The sequence below is a fragment of the Biomphalaria glabrata genome, chromosome 18, assembly GCF_947242115.1.
Source record: "Biomphalaria glabrata chromosome 18, xgBioGlab47.1, whole genome shotgun sequence".
In the NCBI taxonomy this organism is placed as follows: Eukaryota; Metazoa; Mollusca; class Gastropoda; family Planorbidae; genus Biomphalaria; species Biomphalaria glabrata.
In genome coordinates, this window is record NC_074728.1 from 18735650 (window position 1) to 18762509 (window position 26860).

The 26860-nt window shown below is 38.6% G+C and overlaps 1 protein-coding gene across 4 annotated transcripts in view; it reads right to left on the reverse strand.

Annotated features, from left to right (window-relative positions):
* LOC106077367 (uncharacterized) overlaps positions 1–26860 on the reverse strand; it is a 92044-nt gene that overhangs the window by 25550 nt on the left and 39634 nt on the right. For all 4 annotated transcript variants that reach the window (XM_056016870.1, XM_056016872.1, XM_056016869.1 and 1 more), the window contains exons 21-36: positions 26186–26375; positions 25045–25311; positions 23467–23560; positions 22205–22457; positions 18224–19898; positions 17283–17417; positions 15212–15295; positions 14092–14163; positions 13602–13744; positions 11458–11629; positions 9613–9747; positions 8292–8361; positions 7515–7663; positions 5807–5973; positions 4830–4960; positions 2891–3183 (exon numbers count right to left, since the gene is read on the reverse strand). In XM_056016870.1, the coding sequence (XP_055872845.1) occupies positions 2891–3183; positions 4830–4960; positions 5807–5973; positions 7515–7663; positions 8292–8361; positions 9613–9747; positions 11458–11629; positions 13602–13744; positions 14092–14163; positions 15212–15295; positions 17283–17417; positions 18224–19898; positions 22205–22457; positions 23467–23560; positions 25045–25311; positions 26186–26375 (4030 nt within the window). The remainder of the gene's footprint in view (positions 1–2890; positions 3184–4829; positions 4961–5806; positions 5974–7514; positions 7664–8291; positions 8362–9612; positions 9748–11457; positions 11630–13601; positions 13745–14091; positions 14164–15211; positions 15296–17282; positions 17418–18223; positions 19899–22204; positions 22458–23466; positions 23561–25044; positions 25312–26185; positions 26376–26860) is intronic.

Below are 26860 nucleotides of genomic sequence, written 5' to 3' on the forward strand. Positions count from 1 at the left end.
TAAGGGGAATAACTCCAAATTTACAGCCATATATCTCAAGACTATTAAATTTATGTCCGTTTTTCGATATCAAAAATATTTACTTAAATAATTATTTTTTTTTTGTTGATGTTTGTTTTGTTGGGAGCAATGAGTAATTGTGACTTCTACTGTTGTACAGTGTGTATTTTATTAAAGTGATTCCTAGTTCCAGAATAAACAATTCACACTTATGATTGTCTGATCAACACAATCTTATTTTAACATCAAGTCGTCATTGTCATCTGGCAATTTAAATATATCGTCCCATACAGCCTCAAACATATATAAGATAAGATAATTTTATTGATCCAATCAAATTGAAATTCAGGTTGACTACAATTGACAACCTCAGCGTAACTACTTTACAAAAACATTATGGATGACAAATTCGAACATTCACTCCACGAAACACATACACAACCAGCGTTTTATGAGTTTGACTTCTATGTACTTCTCGATGACGACAGCTGATCTTGTAACACTCTGACCGATAGTGGGATAAAGGAGTTTTTAAATCTTTCAGTTTTAGTCCTAATGGAAAGGAGACGAACACTTCGTTCAGATCTGATGTAACAGTGATTTAATGGGTGCAGGTTGTCTTTAAGAATCGTCAAAGTCTGAAAGAACTTAGATTTTGTTTTTTACTGCTCCTTAAGATTAAGTTGAGTTTTATATAAAAAAAAACTAAGTGTAATACTGTTTACAAATTACAATGTTTTTGATAAGTTTCAATTAGCTATTATTATTATAGTTCGTCCATCGTGATTCGATGATGACCACTTTTGTCATCCTGTGGGCTGAGGGCTTTGCACTGGGGTTTTGTGCCTCCTCATGTGGCTGGTGAGACCTATGTGAGACCGGAATGTTCGGCTGCACAGTGGGGCAGGCTAGGAACAAAGTCTTAGACAAAGATTTACTCATATCTGTATTGTATGAATTCTTTAAAACGTTTAACCAGAACTAGAAGCACTGGTTAGATGTGCACAGTTAGAACATCAATAGATGTGCACAGTTAGAACATCAATAGATGTGCACAGTTAGAACATCAATAGGTGTGCACAGTTACAACATCAATAGATGTGCACAGTTAGAACATCAATAGGTGTGCACAGTTAGAACATCAATAGATGTGTACAATTAGAACATCAATAGATGTGCACAGTTAGAACATCAATAGATGTGTACAATTAGAACATCAATAGATGTCTCCCCCTGTCAAACAGAAGTCTCACAATGTTAAAAAAAATGTCTCACCTGTAATAGACACACTACAACAACATGAGCTTCAATAAACACAATGATTGTATTAGTCTCTATTTATGTTCTTTACTCCAGCCACTTGTTCTCTAAACTGACCTCCTTTTACAAACAGTCCTGACACACTGCTGTTCACAACTTGTACCCCACTTTCTTCATTCATGAGCTTAAGCTGCCATTCAGTTGCCTCAGCTGCCCGACATATATTTTCTGCCTTGTTAAGGTCTAGATCTGGTTCTCTCAAAAGTCTTGCTCGGGTGTTCTCATTCCTTATGCCAACTATCCTATCCTTTATTAGGAAATCTTTAAGCAAATCAAACTCACATGTCTTTGCCTTGAGTTTGATGTCAGTGACAAAGCTGTCAAATAACTCTCCATGTTGAGATCGCTAGAAAAAAACATGTCTTTCAATGGTAACATTTTTTCTTGGTAGACAGTACTTCTCGAACTTATTAAGAATGCAGTGAAGTGTATGGAAGGACTTGCTAATCTCACATTCATTAGATTCATTGTCCGTCCATTGGAAAGTGTTATAGACTTGCACTGCTTCTTGGCCAATCACATGCAATAATGTCATAGACTGTACTGCTCTGCTTTTTGTATCCAGTCCACTTGCTATCGAATATATCTGAAAGGATTGTTTGAACCTTTTCCAATTTTCTGCTACGTTGCCATTTAATTCCAGCGGTTGTGGCGGGTGGAGTCGGTCCATCTGACACCATGTAATAGACTAAAACAACATGAGCTTCAATAAACACAATGATTTGATTAGTCTCTATTTATGTTCTTTACTCCAGCCACTTGTTCTCTAAACTGACCTTCTTTTACACACAGTCCTGACACACTGCTGTTCACTCAGCCATGTACACTCAAGGTCCACTGGTCATTTCATACACAGGCACACACACTGCACTACCAGCCACTCAAAACACATACACTTATTACACAATGTTAAAATATCAATAGATGCGCACAGTTAGAACATCAATACATGTCTCCCCCTGTCAAACAGAAGTCTCACAATGTTAAAAAAATGTCTCACCAAAGACAACTCTCAAATTTGAGCTATAAAGGGAAAGTAACCCTTGAGGGCTTATGGGCACTCATGGCCTAAATTGTGCCATAAGTATGATAAGCCAAGAAACCAAAATTTCATAAAAAACAGAAGTCTCACACTGTCAAACAGAAGTTTCAAAATTCAAAGACAAGTCACGACCTGTCTAACCGAAATCTCACCCTGTCAAAGAAGTCTCATTCTGTTTAAAAGACGTCTCACACTGTCACAAAAAAGTATCACGCTGTCAAACAAATGTCTCAACATGTCAAACACGAGCCTCATAATGTCAGACAGAAGTCTGACCTTGTCAAACTTAAGTGTTCCCCTCTCAAACAAATGTCTCAACATGTCAAACACGAGCCTCATAATGTCAGACAGAAGTCTGACCTTGTCAAACTTAAGTGTTCCCCTCTCAAACAAATGTCTCAACATGTCAAACAAATGTCTTTCTTTGCCTCACCGATTATATATTTTTAGAATTAACTTGGGCTATTTCTAACCATCATGTTCCTAAATTCAATGATTTATTTTCTTTTAAATGTCCCCCATGGTTACCTTGTATCATACAATTAGCGTTGACTGTGCACTGTATGCTCTTCTCACAAGGGAGACCCGCGTCTATGCGAACGAAGCAGTGGCCATTGGAAGGGTAGTAGCCCTCCACGCAGGTGCACTTGAAGTCCCCTGCAGGGTTGTCCATGTCTGGGAGGCACACAGAGAAGTCCACACACTGCTCGGTCTCGTAACAAGACATGTCCACTTTCAGCTTGGGCAGACACTCCAGCTGGTCCTTGTAGTAGCCGTCAACGCAGACGCAGGTCCCTCCTGTCTTGGTGGAACACTCAGACCTGGTGAGAAAATAGGTTTTAATTATACCCAGAGGCGTAGTGAGATAAACGTGCGCCCGGGGCAAAAAACTTTATTGGAGCACACCCCGACCCATTTTCCATGACCATCACGCAGAAATATACGCTTAGAAATAAAACAAAAATATTTAATAATAATATAATACAAATAACCTAAGAATGTATTAGCTTACTAAAATATCTAAAACAATATTTTTTTGCTGCCTCTGTGTGTGTGGCACCCCCTGATGGGTGGCGCCAGGGGCATCGTGCCCGCTTGCCCCTCCCCCAACTACGCCTCTGTAGTTCCCTCTTTCTGCCGTGAGTAAATAATTAATTATCACAAACTTTCAGTCGTGGCCTCTTTGTAAAATATTTCCCTTTTGGTCAAGAGTGATAATAAAGCGGAAATAGACCCCTTTAGAAAAGTGAAGAGAAAGTAACAAGCGACTTTTAGCTCTCTTGAGTCGGAGGTAGTTTCACGGCTTTGAAACGAGACCAAACGTCATGCGACGTCTCAACCTGTGGGCAGTGGAGACCAATAGTTCGTTGCCACGTCGTCATCGCAGGTCAGAGTTGGGGCCTTCTATAACGACTGGCCTCGACTGAAGAGGCGGTCCGGTGTAAAGCCCATGAAGACGACTTAAATGGCCTCGTGAACGTTGCTCTAGGTGATATGAAAGATGCGTGAGTGAGTGCCATAAAACTCTTGGCTACCTATCAAGAGGACCCGAGTTTGAATCCGACTCGGGATGTGCTCGCTGAGCGCCAATGGCCTTTAAGGTAGCGACAAAACCTTCTCCCAGATACCCTCTTCCTCCCATGTCCAGACATGAATTTAAACGTTGCTTTTCTTACTGATGATCACTTTTTTTAAACTTATAGAGCGTTTTATTTTGTAATGACTAATGAATGTTAGATTAAAAACAACGAATACATTTTTTTACCATGCCCCCCCCTTTTCACCCTCGCCTCTAAGAAAGAACCCTTGGCGAATGTTTAGATCTACTACACTTTATAATATTTCAGTGATAGGCTTTTAGATCTAGACTAAGAAAACGATGCGCAAATTTTCCCTGAACATTATTAAACTCTTGAATCAACATTGCCTTACACTCGGAAATCCCGAACGCGATAGTCTTTTCAAAAGACGCAATATTAGGTCTACTTTCAAAACTGATCTAGACCTAGATCAACTTCTCTAGCCAAATTTTAAATGTATTTCTTTTTTTTTTACTTCATAAATTATAACGGTCATACTAGAGTTTTCCCTGTGTGGCCAACGAGCTTATAACTCTTTTCTCAACGCTATACATTATACACCATTTGTTAAATTTATAGGAAAATCGTTAGGGCCATATTTTGAGAACAGCGTCTGTGTTCGTTCCTCGATGAAGTTCTGTCGAATACAGGTATTACAAAACTAATAATGTCATTCATGTAGCAGAGAATCCATTATTAATTGATTTTCGCTGCACCAGCTGTATCTATATTTACCGAAGAATCGCATAATTAGCCTATAATGTATTTATGATACTGAACATCCAAAGATACAAATACATTTTTTTAAAAATATTCAGATTAAAACACAGTAGAAAAACGAAATGAAATCAATGAATTATAATAAGAAGATAAGAGAAAGTACGCACAGGTTTTTACACTGTCCTGCAGCGGTGCACGGCGTGCCCACGTCAAGCAATGGTTGGCAGTCCTTGTCGGTGGGAAAATAACCAGGATCGCAGGTGCATTGTCCAGCATTGCAAGTAGCATTCCAAACACACTGTGGAGAAAGTATTTCTTTGAGTTGATATTTAAAAAAAATCTTACATGAATCATAACTAGGGAGCATGCAGGACAAGATTCTGGCTGTTTACTTGCTAAGGTCAATCTGTGGCAGCTGGCAATTCCTGGCATAATAGTCGGCCTCGCTCTTTATCAAATAGGATATCACAAAGCTCTTTCAGACAGCAAATTAAACACGTGAATGCTAAAGCTGTGCCCATGTGCCCTATCTGTGTATATGAATGCCCTACAAGGCTAGCTATTCCCCTGGAATGTCCTTTGCCCATTATTGCCCTAAATACTCGTAAGAATGCCCTATTTGCAGAAATGATGCCCAATCTACTTGCATAAATGCCCTATCTGTATGACGCCCAATCAACTCGTATGAAAGCCCTAGATATATGCCCTATCTGTATACCTGATGCCAAGGCTACTTGCATGAATGCCTTTTCTGCATACATGATGCCAAGGCTACTTGCATAAATGCCCTATCTGCATACATGATGCTAAGGCTACTTGCATAAATGCCCTATCGGCATACATAATGCCAAGGCTACTTGCATGAATGTCCAATCTGCATTCATCTACTCGCATGAATGCCTAACCTGTATAAATGATAACTAATCAAATCATATGAATGTCCTTTCTGCATATGATGCCCAATCTACTCGCACGAATGCCCTATCTACTCCTAGAAATGCCCTTACTACTCCTTTGAATGCCCAAGCTGCACACAGGAAGGTCTAGGCTAGTCCCATAAATGCCCTATCAAAATGCCTTATCTAAATGCCCTATCTAAATGCCCTTATCTAAATGCCCTTATCTAAATGCCCTATCTACTTACTTCATCATTCGCTGCGCACTTCTCGGCGGGAGGTTTCTTCAGTGAGCACTTCGTGTTGTCCGCGTAGTACTTGCCGTCACAGATGCAGTTGCCGTTGACGTCGGAAGAGCACTCAGCGTTGGCCACACACTGGCCCTTGCCTGTACATTGTTGATTGGGCTGAATGACTAAAAGATACATTCAAAGACAGTTACTGTCTCGAAGTTTTTAATGCAACGATTTTGTTTTTCTTACAAATCTTATATAAAACTCACTCTGTCTGAAACAAATCTTGTACAATCTATTTCGACCACTTTCCAAATTCGGATCAAATTGAAACTTTCAGTGTTCATTTACTTCGATGACATCACACGAATCAATCCAAAAATTAACCAACCAGTTAATTAATTAGTGGTAATTCACTTATTTTGTTTTATATAGAAAAAAAAGGCTATCAATCTTGCAGTATTGTTATATGTGGATCTGTCCCTTGTATAATTTCTTTTTGGTTGTCTAGAGAGTTGTAGCTCTTAGTGCATAATTTAATTAGAACACTTGTTTTAGGCTATAGCTTGCTTAAAGCACCCGAGAACCTCAAAGACAGAGTATTTCTATATTGCTTTAGGTATGAATTGAATATAACTTGATTTATACTACCGCAGAAAGGGGAAAGAATTGAAAAAACATACAAGTAATGGGCGACAGTAATGGGCAACTATTACGGGCGACAGTAATGGGCGTAAATGATGATCACGACTGCACATTTGGTCCAGACGACAGATAAAGCAAAATATTTTCTTTTAAAAACTTATCTAAGGGGGAAAAACTCCGCAGTTACAATTTATCTCTCAAGAATGTAGAAGCATTTCCCATTTTCAATATCAATCAAAATAGCTAATTACCCAAAATTAATAGGTTTATGTTTTGGTTGAATCATGTTTGTTTAAGGTGAATAAATAAATGATCGAAGTATGGGTGTGAGAGGAACGTGCACAATTAAGTAAGGGGACAAAACCCGACACATTTAACCATATCTATGAATACTGAAATATTAATTTTTCAGTAATCAGGTGGCTAGTTTTGTTAATTTTGTTTTTAATGATTCGGGTATTGTCTACACCAAGGAATAATTGTGTAAAGTTTCAACTCAATCCTAGAAAGGTTTTGGGAGAATTAACGTATAACGATGTTACTTTTGACCAGACAGACACAGTTTATATAATCTTTGTAAAAAAAAAAAAAAAGGAGGTTCTAGACGAAAAGCACACAATTAAGCTGAAAGCTTGGGCGATTTTTGTGTAAATAAATTTAAGGCATCGGTACTGAGGAAAATTTGAAAAGAAGGGGTTAAAGAGTTAATGCAGTTCTGGCAATTAAGTTGAGTAAGTAAAGTTACTCTTTCAGACCTTACGATCTCAAGGGAAGATGATGTAAAGGTCATCTGTTTCTGTGGCCTACGGTTAACGAGGGTGTCATGTGGCCAGCACAACGACCAGCCGTTCCAGTTCTGGAAAGATCTTTTTTAAAAAAAAACAAGATGTTAAGGTCATTGTTGCGATGTCCGTACAGTGAGTCAAGCTCCATTATTATTAGGTCACTGACCTAGCATTTCTATTTTCTACTGATGATATTATATTGATATATATACTAAATATATATAATGAGTTTAATTTACATAAATAGTAAACATATCCTAAAGGTTCTCATGTAAAGAGACTTAACAACTCACTTCCTGCGCATCTTGAGTCCGTGTCCGTAAAGTAGCCAGCATCACACTTACAGATCCCTCCATTGCCGATGTTGCATTCTGCGTTGGTCACACACTGACCAGTGGCGTTGCAGACCTCTCCTGCCTTCTTCCGGATAAGGCAGTCACCGCTAGGTAAGAGAAAGAGAATCACTCAAAGCTTACGCTATAATGTTAAACTCAGCAGCGATTGGGCACACACAAATATGTTTAATACTAATTGATGTATCCTCAATTATGTGCTGAAATGTAAAGTTACAATAATAGTTTTTCACAATCAAATGCTTAGATTTTTTTTACCTTTTTTTTAAAGGTAATGAACGCCTAACATAAAAACAAAAGTTTAAAAAGCAAAGTTTCCCATTCAGACCTTGTGATCTATGGGGCAGACGATGTAAAGGCCATCTGTTTCTGTGGCCCACTGTTACGAGGGTGTCTTGTGGCCAACACAACGACCAACCGCCTTTACTTTTCCCCAACTATTGTCATTAGAGCTGAGAGGCGCCCTAACTATCCCGAAAAATACAAATCTCAGTCTTCACCAAGATTTAAAACCAGGGCCTCTTGGTTGGGGAAGCAAAGCGCCTTACCACTCAGCCACCGCGCCTCTAACATAAGTATTGTGGAACTTTTTATTTCTATTATTTTGGAGATTTTTTTATTTAACATTATCAGATTTATTAACTATGTTATTGTATCATTGAACAAATTCACTTAGATTACACTATTGTTACATTTCCAACTACAGCTGTAACTTACTTTAGAGCAAAATATTCCTCTTTACAGGTGCACTTGCCCTTATCACAAGCGGCGTTGTCAATACACTGTTCTGTAAATAACAACACTTAGTTAGCTTCTTACTTAGACTTTAATCCTCCCGGACATGTATATCTTTAATCTCTTGCATCAGAAACTATTTTTTTTTTATTTGTTTTATTGCGCTATTGAAAATCAGTGGACCTATGTTCCTTTTGTTTTTGTTTTTTTTAACGAAGCATGCACATTTATATACATATATATACCCTTTTAAAAAACAATATATAAATATATTTATACAAAGTTTTTTCTGTTTTTTTGTTAAAATACTTAGATAGCTAGTATGTTTACATCAGCCGAAATATGTGTAATGGCTATTTTGAAAAAAAGCATGCTTTAAAAAATATGTATGTAGATTTATAGCATATAATCCATTTTTAGAACAAGGTTTAAATAGGTGTTTCTAATACGCACAGAGTGCTGCAGTTTTCATGATTCTACTGTCGCTTTCATGTTTAAAATAGTTTCATATTTAGCCATGGTCGTTCCCAAGCCCGTAAGATAAATGGGCTAGCGCCTTAACCGTGTATAATCCTACTTGCTATTCCCGATGTCTAGAAAGAGGCTGTGGACGTTATCTGTGACCGATCTCTGATGAGAGAGTCTGGCGACCTTTGCATACAATGGCACGGGAGGACCCAAGTTAGTTTAAGATGCAACAGTCAAAAAGGTCCTCACTATGTCTGCATAAAAATAATAACCAGTCGGATATGAATCGAGGGCCTTAGTTTGGGTTTTGCTGATCTCGTGAACTGGATTTAGATCTATATCAAACATGGCGAATGTTCCCTTTTCAATATTTAAAAAAAAATATTTTGCCACTACAATGAAAGTGGAGTATGGGCATTTGTTTACAATTTACAAGTTTAGCCAAAATATTAATATCAAATATAAAATACTGTGAAAACGGGTTTACCAGATTTGTTTAAATGTTGGTCTAGGTATTTTTATTTTTAGAGCCTACGGTTGTGGGTGGGACATTAAACATACACTATGGTCTCAGCATGATCTAAGGGACATTTATGCCAAGTTTTACCAGGATTGGTCAAACCGTTTTGATTTCTATGCGGGACATACATACATACATACGCCTTACTTTTTACTTTATATATTAGACTGATGCTGATAGTGGTGATTCTGTGTTCATTGTTATAAATATGTTTTAGACGTGATTTTGCAAAGGTCGGCAACGAGTTTGTGTAGTTAAAATATTAAAATCTAATTATAGATTGCGTGTTGACTATTGAACCGTATGTTACATCACCTGTCCCTGAGCACATCTGTCCTTCTTTCCTCAGTTTTTCACAGGTGTCGTTGAATGGGAAGTAACCTTTGTCGCACGTGCACAAGCCTCCCACGTTGGCGCTGCAGTTGGCGTTTGGTACGCACTGATGGTATGCTGTGGAAACGAATTTTTTATGTGACTCTTTTTGCTACGACTATTAATGATGAGGGCAATAAAGCATAAACAAGGAAAGGGTAGTAATTAGCGTCACTAATGAGGGTTGTCTACGAGCCCGAAGGTTAAAGAGGAATTGCAGCGTTTCCCCTGGCTACGCAGCCCAAGATGTGACCTACATATTTTGCCACATCAGGGCAAGCACAGCCATTGTTCGCTTCAGTATTTCGAAGCTTAATGCATGGAGTTGTCAACCACAAAAGCAACAGCAAATAATAGTTTATGTAACAGTAAATACTCACAATTTTATTTCTTCAGGTCAGTAGATAATTATAAAAAAAAAAGTATGATTTTTTTTTTTTCAAATGAGTCGCTTTACTATTGTATCCGTTATGTGTGTATTAGGTAATTAACGATTGTTATTAACTATCAGTTGTGTAACCTTGCTACTGTTTTTAGAATCCTCCTTTGTAAATATGGTATTTTCAGTCAAGTTAAAGTTACAATGATTTTGTGGGAGAAATGGCTCATGAATGTTCTGTTTCAACGCACCGAAAACAATGTCTAGCTAATATCTGGGATTTGGCTTGGAGCAAAGCTCAACTGGCATACATCACATTAACTTTAAAATAATTGCGTCATGTATAACTCTTTTAAATAAATTACTAGTCGACCGGCGGCGTAGCATACGCCGCTATTTTGCTGGGCCGGCCTTAGGCCACTGCAACCTATGCGACCGCAGTGGGCCCCGCACTTTCATAGAACCCGCACTTTCACAGGACCCGCGCTAATTCAAGGTGTATAAATTATTAAATTAAACCATTTTATAACTTAAAACAGATTAAAACAGATTTCCCGCACCCTCTTGTCGATTTACCAGGAGCTCCTGGAAATCTCCCGAAATTGCAAAATATACGAAATAGTCCTTAAAATATACGGAAATATATAGTAAAAATTGTCATTTTGGGGTGTCATTCAATATGGAAAACGCCAATCCTACGCGCGATAAATAAAAACGGAATTATGCAATACCCGTAATTGTGAAAGAATCTTCTCGCGCCTCAAAATAATGAAGAATTATTTAAGTTCAACAATTCTCAAAGATAGATTGAAACATTTGGTAATTCTTGCTATTGAGGAATAAGAATTATTATGATATATACTGTATGACTTCGCTCGTAAAGTAGTTCTGTACGTAGTAAAGAATGAATAAAATGCAAAGACGAATTTATTTTCTAATACAAAGTCTTAAAATTTCACTTATTATCCGCTTCCCTACCCAAACTTGGCCCCGCAAAATCCGTTTCTCATAGGGCCCCACAATGGTTAAGTCCGGTCCTGCTATTTAGTGACGGTTGAATATACATAGCAGATTACTTGTTCTCTTTCCAAGACTTCTTGGTCAGAATGATCAAGTCCGGCGTTGCTATTTAGTGTTTGTAAAATGTTTGTTTGTAAAATGTTTTACATGTTCCTTTAGAGCTAAAGATAGTTTACTTTTAGTCCAAACCTCCCGCAGGACGAAGGGGGATGGGAGTGGGCGGGATTTGACAGTCCACTTCCAGACCATAGAACACAATTGAGAAGTCAAGGTTATCGAGAAATTGTCTTGTGTGTTATTGTAACGTTAAAATATAATCGGAAAAAAAAAATATGTATGCATGCGATTTTATTTCGAGTCGCGTTTTAAAACAGTATTATTAATTTTACCTAGACAACCTTGACCTGGAACTTTCCACTTGAAACAGTTTCCCGCCTCATCGTAGTACCCGTCTACGCAGCTGCAGACGCCTGCGGGAAGGGGTGTACACTCTGAGTTCTTTACGCACTGCTCGCTTCTCTGACACGGCTCGTCCACCTTCTTGAGGACGTAACACAGACCCTGAGAGCAATGAAATGTAAAACATGTGTTAAACTTACACATAAAGGTGTGTTAAACTTACACATAAACATGTGTTAAACTTACACATAAACATGTGTTAAACTTACACATAAACATGTGTTAAACTTACACATAGACATGTGTTAAACTTGCACATAGACATGTGTTAAACTTACACATAAACATGTGTTTAACTTACACATAGACATGTATTAAACTTACACATACACACGTGCTAAACTTACACATAGACATGTGTTAAACTTGCACATACACGTGCCTTAAACGTACACATACACACGTGTTGAATTTAAACATCTGTTAAACTTGCACAAAAGCACGTGTTAAAGTTACACGTTAACATGTGTTAAACTTACACAAACTTCTCTTAAACTTACGCATTAGTCTTAAACGTACACATAAACAAATGTTAAACTTATACATACACATGTTTTAAACTTAGGCATAAGCATGTGTTAAAATTACTCACTTAAATCATTTCTTATTGTAAAAACTGTATAACCCGTTTAGTAGCGTAGTGCATAATTGAACATTTAGCTTCTTGGCATAAAAATTTTAAAAAATATGAAAAGGATGTTTCGTTTATACGCAAAAACACACAACCTGTTTTATTGCATGACAATCAAACTTAAAACTGCAGGAGTGCAGTGCATATATCTCCACTGGACGCCTAACCCCAGAGTCACAAAAAAAAATCATAAGAAACGTTCGGATATTACGTAGCACCAAAAAAAAAAAAATTTTTATACTCCTCCTCTCCGCGTTATTACAAATCGTAATAAAACTCCCCCCCCCCCACCCAAGTAGAGTTTAAAAAAAACAAGAAAATTCAAATTTCACAAAAGACTTGTTTATTAATTACCATTTTCCCACAGTACATTTTTCATCACGGTTTCTATCGACAATTCGATGACATATTCAGTTGTTTTCCCAATACAACTTACAGGGCGGCCGCCAAATAATCCGTCGGAAAACCCCGTAATGTTATCCATGAATATTTTTGTAAAACCCGTGAGTGATGACTTTGTAATTGTTATTGAATAACAAACATCTCATCAAAGTAACAAGCACTATTTAATATCTACATGCAGCTTTTTAATTCACTACTAAGTTTTGATCTCACAACCTACGTATAGAGCGCATTAACAAACATAATGTAGGCTGTACGCTGTGGTAACATAACAAGCATAAACACAATAGTTAAAATGACAAAGTGAAAAGTAAGTTTTTTTTATTTCATTTGAATATGTGTTGTTGTTTTTTTCGTAACAAATCTTTAAACCCCCTTACCCCTTAGTAACTAATCGTAACAAATTCGTATACCCACTCCCCCCCCCTTGGGCCCCCCTTAGTCATTATCCGAACGTTCCCGTTTAAAGAAATTGGATCGAGGACGCTTGGAAGTCTAAGATCTTTGAAACTTCCCACTATCGGCCTGTCTGAACTGCTGTTCTGTTTGGGAGGGATCCAAGCAGATGTAAACTTGGCATATTACCGACAGCTCGTATCCCAGGACCCTCGGGCTAGAGTACACCGGAGAAACTCCTCCATATTCTTTCTTTGTGTTACATCAGCACTGCGGTTATCCGCTGTAAAAGGGACCCCCTGAGGCGGAGTGAGCAAAACGTGCTCCCGGAGCAAGGTACTTTTAGCGCCCTCCCCACCCCCCATTTACCATTAACATATATAAACGCCTCTCTGTGTGTGGCGACCGACTGAGGGTAGCGCCCGAGGCATTGTGCCCCCTCCTCACTACGCTTCTGCCCTGTGATTTGTTTGTACTCTCTTACATTCCCGCCAGTGCAATGGACTTCATCGTTGGGCGCCCCGAATGGGGGTTCTGATTTGCTTCCCTATTGGTCTAATCGTCTCCACTAACGACCGTTTCTTTATTAGTCTATGTTGAAGCATTGGCCGGAATTTCATTGACTTAAAAGTTGTAACACCTTACCGTCTCAGTGTAATATCCTCGGAGACATTCGCATATGGCCGTGGCGTTGTTGCACATTGCATTGTCTACACACTCCCCAGGACCACCGCAGGGCCGGGTAGCATTGATCACTGGATTGCATTGGGAGTTTTTGGCAAAATATCCTGTACACATGGAAATGTAATGAAATCAGTTGATATAATCTTTAAAACCAATTCAATATCCAGTTTACCAATTTGTATTTTGTACAGTAAGAAAGCAATGTCATTTTAAACATAAAAGTCCTAAAATTAGTCCACATGGCTGGGTAGCATTTAAAAAAAAATTAATGGGAAAAAAATCCGCCATTTTTTTTTATAGTATGAGCTTCGAACCATAGTCGATCATTGTCCTTGTTTAGTAAATGAATTTTTTCTTAATTATTTTTGTTTCAATAAATCCAGATTATTAAATTTCCTTATCTTTGTTTCAATAAGTCCAGTTAATTATATTTTGTAAAAAAACAAATTACCTTTGTTACATAGACAAAGTCCAGTAGGAACTGGGGACGAGCACTCAGCATTGTCAACACACTGACCAATACCTGAAACAGAAAAATGTGGACAGAACTTGAGAACAAGAAAAATGGCATTTTCAAATAAACAATATCTAATAATAAATTGACTAGTTGGTTAATTTTTTAATTGATTCGTGTTTTGTTAGCTTGAAGAAATAATTTTTCAAGTTTCAACTTGATCCGAGAATGCGTGTGGGAGAAATATCGCGTACAGTTATTAAGGGGACATAACCCTACATATTTTAACGATATCTGTGAATACTGAAAGAGTAATTTCTCTTGTTGATTTGAAAGAAAATAATAAATTACACTAAGGTTCCGCGGAACACCGTTTTGGAAACACTGATTTACGCCAATGAAGAATTTCGCAAAGTTTCAACTTGATGCGAGACAGAAAGACAGACAAAGTAAGTTGATATTAGCTTTGCAAAAAAAGTTACAATTATTTTTGTTTTAAAGAAGTTTGTTCAAGTTATATATAAATTCGTCCCCTAGAGATTAATACGCCTTTAATGGTTTAGTTGGACTAAAAGTTTGGAGCTGCACCTCAACGACCGAGTATCAACAATAATAAACATCCACTTTAGAAGACATTCATTTTTGACCATAGCAAAGTTGCGCTATACAGAAGTACACCTCAACCATCAGATTTAACATAAAGATAAACAAATCCTCCGTACTTCTGTAAATTTCATAGCAACTAAAGCAACCAGTAAGGAATCATATAAACATTTTAATTTCCAATGATACTTCCAACTCGTATTAAAATCTTGAATTTTTTTAAATTGTGAGTGAAAATGCTTATCTATTAATTCATAACGTTTGCGGGCCAGATTAAGCCTCTCTGCAAGCGAGAGTTGTACGTTGCCTACTCAATGGTCGCGTATTAGCTTTGCCAAAAAATAATTATAATAAAAGTAGTACATGTACAGTTTCAAAACGTTTGTAATTCTGGTAAATGCCTTCTTGCATTGATTTTAACAAGAATGTATCATCTTTTTTGCAATGATATGTTATGATAATCTCAAACATACTGAAATCTCAACATTCTTAAACAAACACTGGAGCATCTTACCTGTACATTTTTCCTTTGGTAAAATCAAAGTCTGGCACAGGGAATTACCGTCCACAAAGAAACCTTTTTTACATTCGCAGAGTCCTGTCGTGAAATAAAAAAGGCTAATAAACACATAAACTTCATGGTAAACCTCTTTCACCAAAATTAAAACAATTATAATTCAGCATAATAGGGTTGTTTTGATGAATACAATTAGGGGAGAAAGCGCAAATACATAAAACGGACTGTAAATATGATATCCAAGAGAGTGCTCTATTTATCTATTTACATTTAAATTCCCGAAAACACTCACCATGGGAATTGCTTAGACCACATAGATTGTTAAACTTTACACATGTAAAATATCAACAGTATCACGCCACAACAGCAAGGTTCAACGATAAGGCTGAAAATCGCCCTCCTATAAAGACAAATCTTTATGGGGAGCTGTGCCCTGGAAAAAGCTCTCCAGAGGGGCCTACATAACAGCTTTAAAGATACTCTGCAAATCTCCCTCACAGAATGTGAAATTGATATAAATAACTCGGAAACGTTAGGCCTTGATCGCTCGTCGTGGCGTGGTGCCGTGAATATCTTTCTATCAACCTACTGGGCAAAGAGGACAGCCAGTGGTGCCGTGAATATCATTCTATCAACCTACTGGGCCAAGAGGACAGCTAGTGGTGCCGTGAATATCATTCTATCAACCTACTGGGCAAAGAGGACAGCCAGTGGTGCCGTGAATATCATTCTATCAACCTACTGGGCAAAGAGGACAGCCAGTGGTGCCGTGAATATCATTCTATCAACCTACTGGGCAAAGAGGACAGCCATATTATTCTATCAACCTACTGGGCAAAGAGGACAGCCATATTATTCTATCAACCTACTGGGCAAAGAGAACAGCCATATTATTCTATCAAGGTACTGGGCCAAGAGGACAGCCATATCATTCTATCAACCTACTGGGCCAAGAGGACAGCCATATCATTCTATCAACCTACTGGGCAGAGAGGACAGCCATATCATTCTATCAACCTACTGGGCCAAGAGGATAGCCATATCATTCTATAAACCTACTGGGCCAAGAGGACAGCCATATCATTCTATCAACCTACTGGGCCAAGAGGACAGCCAATCATTCTATCAACCTACTGGGCCAAGAGGACAGCCATATCATTCTATCAACCTACTGGGCCAAGAGGACAGCCATATCATTTTATCAACCTACTGGGCAAAGAGGACAGCCATATCATTCTATCAACGTACTGGGCAAAGTGGACAGCCATATCATTCTATCAACCTACTGGGCAAAGAGGACAGCCATATCATTCTATCAACCTACTGGGCCAAGAGGACAGCCATATAATTCTATCAACCTACTGGGCCAAGAGGATAGCCATATCATTCTATAAACCTACTGGGCCAAGAGGACAGCCATATCATTCTATCAACCTACTGGGCCAAGAGGACAGCCAATCATTCTATCAACCTACTGGGCCAAGAGGACAGCCATATCATTCTATCAACCTACTGGACCAAGAGGACAGCTATATCATTATATCAACCTACTGGGCCAAGAGGACAGCCATGTCATTCTATCAACCTACTGGGCCAAGAGGACAGCCATATCATTCTATCAACCTACTGGGCCAAGAGGACAGCTATATCATTATATCAACCTACTGGGCCAAGAGGACAGCTATATCATTATATCAACCTACTGGGCCAAGAGGACAACCATATCATTATATCAACCTACTGGTCCAAGAGGACAGCCATATCATTATATCAACCTACTGGGCCAAGAGGACAGCTATATCATTATATCAACCTACTGGGCCAAGAGGACAACCATATCATTATATCAACCTACTGGGCCAAGAGGACAGCCTTTAGCAAGGAAAACAACAACTAGGAGTAAAGGCAGACAACTCCGCTACAGACCTCACTTATCAGTGCCTTGGTCGAGTTTTGCAAGCGAAGATAAGACGCCAAAGCCAACCTCAACTTAATAGGAAATGATATTGTGCTCATGTAATGCACCACGAAGGAAGACCTATATAATTCCTAAAGATCACGAGCTTACCTGTGGTGTTCCAGTTACAAACAGCGTTGTCCACACACTGGTCAAACTCTTGACAGGTGGCAGTAGCATTGACCAGAGGGGGACACTGGCCTTTCAGAGCGAAGTAGCCTTTCTTGCAAACACACATCGGCTGAGCTGAGGGTGTAAGAATTTGGACTATTTGAACATTTGGTGTGAGCTTAAACGTCAAGAATACGTAATTAGGTCATCAGGATGTAACTTTGATGATTATTTTAGAATTTAGAAGCAAAGAGTCAGTCACATGTCCAGTAACAAAGAGTGTAAACTTGTGAAGATTGTATGATGCTGGGATAACCAACGTAAATAAGAAATACAACCATTAGCATACAAGTTTCAACTTGATACGAGAATCGGTGTGGGAAAAATAAAGTGTAAACACTTTTTACCAGACAGACTGATTTAATATAACCTTTGTAAAAAAAAAAGTTAACAAAGGGAATTCCGCACTTACAATTATATATCAAAATAATGTACAAGTTATTTCCCTTATTCCATATCAAAGACTTTTATTACTTACCGATAATTAATTGCCTAATTGGTTAATTTTTAAATTGATTCGTGTTCTGTAACGTACAATAAATAATTGTTTGAAGTTTAAGCTTGATTTGAGAATGGGTGTGGGAGAGATAACGTGTTACAAGGGGACGAAAACCTACATATTTAGCCATATCATTGGCTACTGAATGATTAATTTCTTTTGTTGGTTTCAAACAAAATATTTAATTGACTAATTGTTTTTTTTTTATTGATTCATTCCTTGTTTATGCCAATGAATAATTGTGCAAAGTTTCAGCTTGATCCGAGAATAACTGTGGGAGAAATAACATGTACAACCTTTTTACCAGACAGACAGAGTGAGTTGATATAAGATTTGTAAAAAGACAATCTTCAACATTTTTAAGAAAAAAAAATCACCCTACCTCCGTTGACTTCTTGACACTCAGCATTGCTGACACATTGTCCCTTGGCGTCACAGAGCTTAAGAGCCTCTATAAGGACATGACATTTGCCCTCTTTTGAAAAGTAGCCAGGGTCACACTGACACACTCCAGAAACACAGTTGCTGTTGTTCACACACTGCTTGTCCAGGGCGCAGGGCTGGGTCACATTAACCAGCGGGTAACACTGGAGGTCCATCTCGTAAAACCCTTCGTCACACTCGCAGGCGCCCGCGAGGCTGCAGATGGCGTTGTCGACGCACTGCCGCGACTCGTCACACTTGGCTGTCACGTTCTTGAGGGGGAGGCAGATCCCGGCGTCGTCGTAAAAGTCTTCGTCGCACTGGCACGTCGCGGTGAGCAGGTCGCACTGGGCGTTGGCCACGCATTCGTTGGGAGTATAGTCGCACGGCTCCAGCGCAGCGATCAGCTTGTGGCAGAGCCCGTCCTTGCCGTAAAACCCTGAGTCGCAGGCGCACTTGTTGTTCACGCAGGTGGCGTTGTTCACGCACTCCCCGGCGGTGTTGTCGCAGTTTTTGGTGACGTTTATAAGGGGGTTGCAGCGCCCCTGCTTGGCATAGTACCAATCGTTGCACGTGCACACCCCCATTGTGCATGACGAGTCGCTAGTGCACTCATTGGGCACACCCTCGCACTGTTTCTGAGCCTCGATAATGACAAGGCAGTTTCCTGATTTGGCGTAGAATCCTTTTTCACATAAGCACAACCCGTCAAAGCAGGTTGAATTTTGTGTACACTCTCCAGCAACTACTCCATCGCACGTTTCTTCGGCCTTCTGTATGACGTGGCACAAACCAAACTTGTTATAAAAGCCTGGATCACATACACAAGAGGTGTTCACGCAGGATGCGTGCGTTGTGCACTCGCCAGCAATGCCTTCGCACCCTTGTGTGACGTTTTTCAGCCTCTGGCAAAGTCCCATTCTATTGTAGAACCCATCGCCGCAAGTGCACGCTCCGTTCACGCAGCCTGCGTTTTCAGTGCACTCGTTAGAGAGACCTTCGCAAGATTGGCTGGCATTTTTCTTGACGTTACACGCACCCTGCTTGGCGTAGAAATTGTCCTCGCATTGACAGACTTTATTGAGGCAGGAAGAGAAGCTGACGCACTCGCCGGAAATTCCCTCACAGGGAGCTGTAGCGTTGATCAGAGGTTTGCACAAGCCAAAGCGGTTGTAGTAGCTTCCATCGCACTGGCAGCTCCCGTTCTGACACTGGGCATTCTTGACACATTCTCCGGATACCCCTTCGCAAGGCTGACTGGCGTTGATCGTCTTCAGACAGCTGCCACTCTTGGCGTAGTAGTCGTCCACACAGGTGCAAGTCTTAGACGTGACCAGGTCGCAAACTGCGTTGTCCACGCACTCATCAGCAATGCCTTCGCACTGCGAAGTCGCGTTGTTCTTTAAAGTGCACTGACCGTTTTTGGGGTAAAATCCTTGGTCACACGTGCACGCTGCTGAGATGCAGGAAGCGTGGTCCACACACTCACCGCTGAGTCCTTCGCAGGGACTCAGCGCTTTTATGTTTTCGACGCACACGGTGTCTTTGGCGTAGTAGCCCGTCAAGCACTGACAAGATCCATCAGTACAGTTCGCAAAGTCTGTGCATTCACCCGCTAGACCTTCACAGGCTTTCTGTAGATGAAAACAATGTTTCTAAATGTTAAATTTCTAAGATAAGGTTTTCTTAAATTTTACAATAGCCGTATTGGTGTGAACTCCTGACATGGCTTTGACACATAAACGTAAGTCTTTCAACAATTCAAATATTCAGGGATTCATTGAGAACAGAAATATCAATTTTATAGAAGCCATCAGAATGAACTGTAACTGTAACAACGCTAACAAATGTTGAACCATTAAACATACAACAAACTATGAAAACTGCCTTCAACAGAACTTCTACTATTACTAATCTAAAATTCAGACCTCTGACAACAATAACTTATTTCAAGGGCCATAACTCTACTTTAACTAACAGGCCAATGAAATCAAACCAAATAAACATGGAGTTTGTCCTCACTCACAACCAGGATTCTCCTAACAATTAATAATACTATATACAAATGCAATCATCACACATATGAGTGACGTGAAGTGACGTATGTTACCTCTATTCAAGTCGCTCCTTCTAGGACGCGGTTAAAAATCAATGTAAAGAGACATTCACCAGAATTACAAACGTTTTGAAACAGTACATGTACTACCTCTATTCAATTATTTTTGGTACATCCCTATCCATAATGAATTGACGGGCAAAGTGCATACCGAGAGCCAACTCTGACTCGCGGAACTCAATGAGGCCCGCAATATTAACACCCACAATTAAAAAAAGCAAGGTTACTAAGACAGAAGCACAAACTCAAAATCGGCCCCCGAAGTGGTCCACCCAGGCAGGTATCAATATTTTCAAAAAGAACATAAGAATTAAATTCAATTAAAGACAAATGACAGAAATTTTTTAAAAATTTCTTTAGTTAAGTGTTTTGTATGTATATGCGGCAATTGCAGTTCACGCAATAATATGAAAAATTACTTATTAATTGTTGTTTTAAATTATGTCTAACTTTTATGCATACTAAATAGATATCTTCTCTTAATTTTAAAAAAAAGTAAACATTTTTTTCGTGTAAATGTAGCAGTTAGTATGACAGAAATTACTTAACTTAGCAATATAAATGAAAAAAAATAATTTTTTTTTTGACAAAAAATTAAAAACCGTTTGCATGAATGCGTTAAAGATATGGCAGATAGTCATTTCCCCTACCGATGAGCCTCCAGTGTTTGTTACTATTAGTTGTAAATGTGGTGTATTTTTATGAAAAAAAAAACTGCTTGCATAAGTGATTTAAAAAATTAGATTTTTCGACTTTAGAAAAGGAAAAGTAACCGTTGTTATATCAGAACCTTGAATGGATTATTTTGATGGATTTTTACTATCTTTTCTAGTTTACGAGATCTAAATGGGACGGACGAACGGACAGACGGACGGACAGACATTTCACACAAAACTAATAGCGTCTTTTCCCCTTTCGGGGGCCGCTAAAAATCAAGATTCTAATACCAGTTGACTGTATTATAGGAAATTAAAATGTTTGATATTCTGGTTGCATTAGTTGATTTGAAATTTACAGAAGCCAGTCAACAAAGTTTTGCTCTGGTGTAAAGATTTTTCCAACATCTTATTGTTGAGTTTTTGTTGTTTTTTTTTTTTTGGGGGGGTGGGGGGGACTACTTTCGTATGGCGCAACTCTGACAGTATAAGCTTGTTCAGTGTTTTAATAAGTTGATGTTTATTGCTGTTGCTATTCGGTCGTTGGGTTGTAGCTCTACTGCTCTAAACATATAGTCCATTTAAACAGTTATAGGCCTATTGATCTCTAAGTACCGAACTTGAATGAAACTACGCCAATTAACAGTTGTGCAAAGTTTCATCTTGATGCCAGAAGGGTAATTTGAGTGGATTTTAACGTAATTGGAAAAAAGGGTGGATCGACCTCAATTCGAACTCGTGGCTCAAGCCTCCATGGACTGATGTGTCAACCACTCTGATTGTGTAAAAGTCTTGACTAGTGAAGATTGTATAGTAATATATTGTTTGTTTCAGTTTAGAGCGGCGACCTATAAAGAAAACTATAATTCAGTCAATACAAACTATATCCCTTGTTTGAGATACCAAACAAAATAATTAATTACCGATAGTTAATTAACTTATTATTTTTTTTTAAATTGATTCTTGTGTTGTCAGGTGAAAGAAATATTTGTGCAAAGTTTCAGCTTGGTTCGAGATAGGGTACGGCAGGGGTTCTCAACCTGTGGGTCGCGAGGTACGGGAAAATAACGTGTACAAACTTTTTATTATTTTGTTTTGGACAGACAGAGTTGATATAAATTTTGATTTCAGTGAACAGTACAATAGTTAGTGAAAGTCGTCTACTTACCATAGCGGGGATAACAGGTAAGCATTGGCCAAGCTTGGCATAGTAGTCGTCTATACAGGTGCACACAGACTTGATGCAATTGGCGTTGGCCACGCAGCCCCCCACCAGCTCCTCACATGGATTCGTGGCATTGATCCTCCCGCTGCAGTAGCCATCTTTAGGGAAGTAGCCAGTGACGCACTCACACACTCCTGAGACGCACTGGGCGTTGGTCACACACTCCTCAGCAATGTTTTCACACGCAGTTTTGGCCCTGGGGAGAGGGAAGTTACAAAATGAATGAAACTTAATGAATCTAACATCTTGCAATGATTTTTTTTTCTGGCCTACATAACAATCTCTGCAGATCAACCACTTTTGACCCAAATTCCAATAAAGCTTTATAGTGCTCATGTGTTGTTATGGAAACTTGAAGACGATAGTTTTTGGGGGCACATGCTTTAATCTATCTACAACATCCGTAAGAAAATAAAAATATACATTCTAGCATCGGGCTATTGTAGGTTGATTAAGATATTTTAAAACGGGATTCAGGACTATCATCTAAAAATGAAACACCGAAAAGCCTTAAACTTGATTAAAGGCATTCCCCCACAAAGTGTAGCACGTAAAATACAAATCAGGTCTGAAGATTATATAGATCACAGACATATATTATACCTAGACTGAACATGGAAATCTCTAACGCTGCACAAAAATGTGAAAAACTTCCAAAAAGCTGAAACAAGGCGTTGTTTTGCAAAGCAGTTATAAGAAGTAGGTAACTTTTTAAAAAACCCTAACCTATATAACATAATTTAATGTTTAAATCTAGATATAGTGATTAAACAACAAAAATAAGAGCACCCTCGTCTCATAATTATTATTTTTCAATTTTCAGGTACATAATCTAGTAAGATCTTGGTGAGCAATCTATTTAAATGTACACAAGATGATTAAAATCAACTAACTTGAATTATTTTGATCTAGGATTTTAGAAACATTATCTGAGTGGAAACTAACAGAAATTGGTTTTATTTATACAGTTCTGTAATCAATAGCCCTTTCTATTCAATATCCTCAAAATGACATTGCATTATTTCTTAACTTTGAAAACTAAAGAGCATTACTTGTCTAAGAAAGAAAACATCGATTTTCCTAGATTCGGGGCGACTCCCCTTACATATAGGTCTGTGATCTGATTATTATCGGATAAGAATTTGTTTCCGTTTTCCAGTCTAGGTGTAATATATATAGGTCTGTGATCTAGATTTAAGACTTACTTGAGTTTAGGCTCGCACTTTCCAGATTTAGCGTAATAACCTTGTAGGCATGAGCAAATTCCAGCTTCGCAGACGGCATTTTGAGTACATTCCCCTGGTGAAAAAGGAATTAGGAATATATTCACAAGAGAGAGAGAGAGAGAGAGAGAGAGAGAGAGTAAGAGGTTTATATCTTAACCTTGGTACTATCCTAGACAATAAACTAGATTTTACTGCAAATACTGATTATATCAGCAAAAAAGACAGCAAAGATTACGAATACTAAGAAAACTGTCCTCGTTTAATGTTAGCGAAAAGGCCTAGGCTATGTTTTATCACGCTCACATCTGCAATATTTTAAGTTTCAATATCACTGCCTGGTATGGCAATCTGAGCATTAAAAATAAAAATAAACTTTATAGAATCCTAAATGCTGCTGGCAAAATCATTGGCAAAAAACAAACCCCATTTGGGCAGTTGTTTGAGACAAACATCTATAAAAAAGCTAACAAGATCCTCGAAATAAAGAATCACCCTTTGTGTCAGGATTTTGTGATTTTACCATCACAAAAGAGATACAAGACACCGATAGCAAAGACAAACAGACACAAACACTCTTTTGTTCCGCTGGCAATCAAATCATTAAATAAGAACAATCTAGTATAAACTTTGTCACATGTAAATTATGAGTGAGTCTGGTGTGAATGTACACTTTGGTTTCTAATAGTTATAATGTTTTTTGTTTGGTGTAATGCACAAATTGTAAGACAAATTTCCTTACGGATAATAAAGATTATTATTATTATTATTATTATGGCTTGCTCTTTTTATCACGGATATTTTTGTGAAATCGTTAATAGTTTGTGTAAAGTCGTGAGAATGTTCAGAACATTGATCTATTGTGTTGCTTGTTGTCTGAATAGCTTTTGTCAATGTATGTGTTGATAATGTAGCTTAATACATTGAAATGATAATAAAATAACAACGGAGAAAACTAATCTACAAAATATGTAAGAGAGAAACTGGTTGGCATCTATGACTATTGGTTTACATTAGTATTAAGGTTTCATAACAAAAAACAAGGCATTTTTATCCAGTGTAACAGTATCAAAAAAATAGGTTGATATGGCCTCCTTAAGTCGCAAAATGACTACGAATCATCTCATGGAAATGAGATGAATGCCTGGGCATTAGCTGTGGTCGGAACGATGTCGCCCACACAGCAGTTCCCCCCCCCCCTCTCCAAGCAGCTGATGTATCCAAGGGAACGAAAGTGCCGATGCAGTTTGGGGTCAGCGGGGTCACAGCCTCTGCCAGGATGTAGCACTAAGTGCTGTAAACAGAAATAAAGTTCCCCTTTCAGATCTTGAGAACTATAGGGCAGATAATGTAAAGGTCATCTACGGCCTACGGTTAACGAGGGTGTCATGTGGCCAGCACAACGACCAACCGCCTTTACTTTTCCCCAACTAATTTCAGGTACCCCTTGAGCTGGGTGGACTCAGAGACGTCCAGAAAAAAAAAGGTGCTCATTTTAATCAACAGAACCTAGCATAGAAAATCTGTTACTTCACTAAATGAGTGCAAGTATTAATTTACCTGGTACTCCTTCACAAGCGCCCTTGCTGGGTATAAGAACGTGGCACCTGCCCAGCTTAGCGTAGAAGCCTTCATCGCAGCGGCACCTTCCATTGGAGCAGGTGGCGTTGTCGGTGCACTCGTCTGGCACGTTGTCGCAAAGTAAGGTGGCGTTGATCTTGTCCACGCACTGACCTTTCTTGTCGTAGTAGGCGCTGTTGCAGGTGCAGACGCTTGCTTTACAAGTGGCAAAGTCCACACACTCCCCTGGTAGATTCTGGCAGGTGTCTAAACATGTATTGGTATCAAGGTATACAAAATTCTGAATCAAGTCATTGTTTAAAAACAAAATTTAAGGAAATTTGATGAAAGTGATGATAGTGTCGATGATAGTGTTGATGATAGTGTTGATGATAGTGTTGATGATAGTGTTGATGATAGTGTTGATGATAGTGTTGATGATAGTGTTGATGTAAGGAAGAGATCTTTTTTAAGTTATTCACCATCGAGGGGAAGCCTACATTTAGAAGCCAGGCAAACGACTTGGAAATGTCAAGTTGATCAGGTCTTTGTGACTCTAAATCATTTCATATTTTACAAGGTTACAAAGACAGCTTGTGTGGAAACACAAACTCAAAATCGGCCCCCGAAGTGGTCCATCCAGGCAGGAAAAAAGGCAGGTTTCAATATTTTCAAAAGAATATCGGTATTAAATTATATCAGAAGTGGTCCACCCAGGCAGGTAAAAAGGCAGGCTTCAATATTTTCAGTAGAATATCATAATGAAATTCTATCAAAGGCAAATGACAGAGAAGAATGGAGAAAGAAGTTTGACAGATCCTGTGTGGTGCCCCAAAGGTCCAGCAGACCAAGGGATAGGTGAAAGTGAATGTGAAGTTAGATGTGAACCTGGCCTAACTGATGTCTTATAATGAGTATCTAATTGATCTAATTGTTTTGTAAAGGGTCAATCTCTTATTCAAAGCCTCAAGAAAGAAACATTTCCGTAAAGAAAAAAAAATTCCGTTGTAACTTTATTTTTATTGATCAATGTATTGTCTTACAGAGAGACAGAGTTGATACAACCTTTCTAAGAAATGATATTCCGCGCAAAATATGCACTTTAAATGGCAGGAAGTTTTCAAACTCACCCACTACTCACCTGTAGCTATTTTCTTTAAGAAGCAAGATCCGTCTTTGGCGTAGTAGCCCTTGAGACACTCACATTTTCCGGACACGCACTCGGCTGATGGAACGCACTCTCCGGGAAGACTCTCGCAGGTTTCCGTCACTTTCCGTATGACGTCACACTTGCCGAGCTTGGCGTAGAATCCATCGTTGCAGTTGCACACCTAGAGAGACGGATATTCTATTACTAAAAGCCTAGCAGAACATGCTCGAGTGGTCGATTACTGCAAGAGCATTAGAGAAATCATTTTTGGATGTTATGGTTTTGGCTTTGATTTATTTGTACATAAATCTATTGGGAATTTTCAGGCATGGAACAAATCTATAAGTAACTGGGGTTTTTTTTTTTGTTTTTTTTTTGTTTTTTTTTTGTTTTTTTTGGGGTTTTTTTTTGTTTTTTTTTGGGGGGGGGGGTTTTTGGTGCATCCGGTGTACAAAATACAAAACAAAAAAAAATATTTTCTAAAAATTATTTTGTTTTGTTATGGAATGGGAAGAACAGAAAATCATTGCGGTATATCTCAATACTTCAGGAATAGGATCACTTTTTCTGTATAAAACAACGTCAATTAATTACCACTAATTGACTAATTGTTAGCTTTTATTTAGTAATTCATGTATTGTCATCGACTATGAATAATCATGCAAA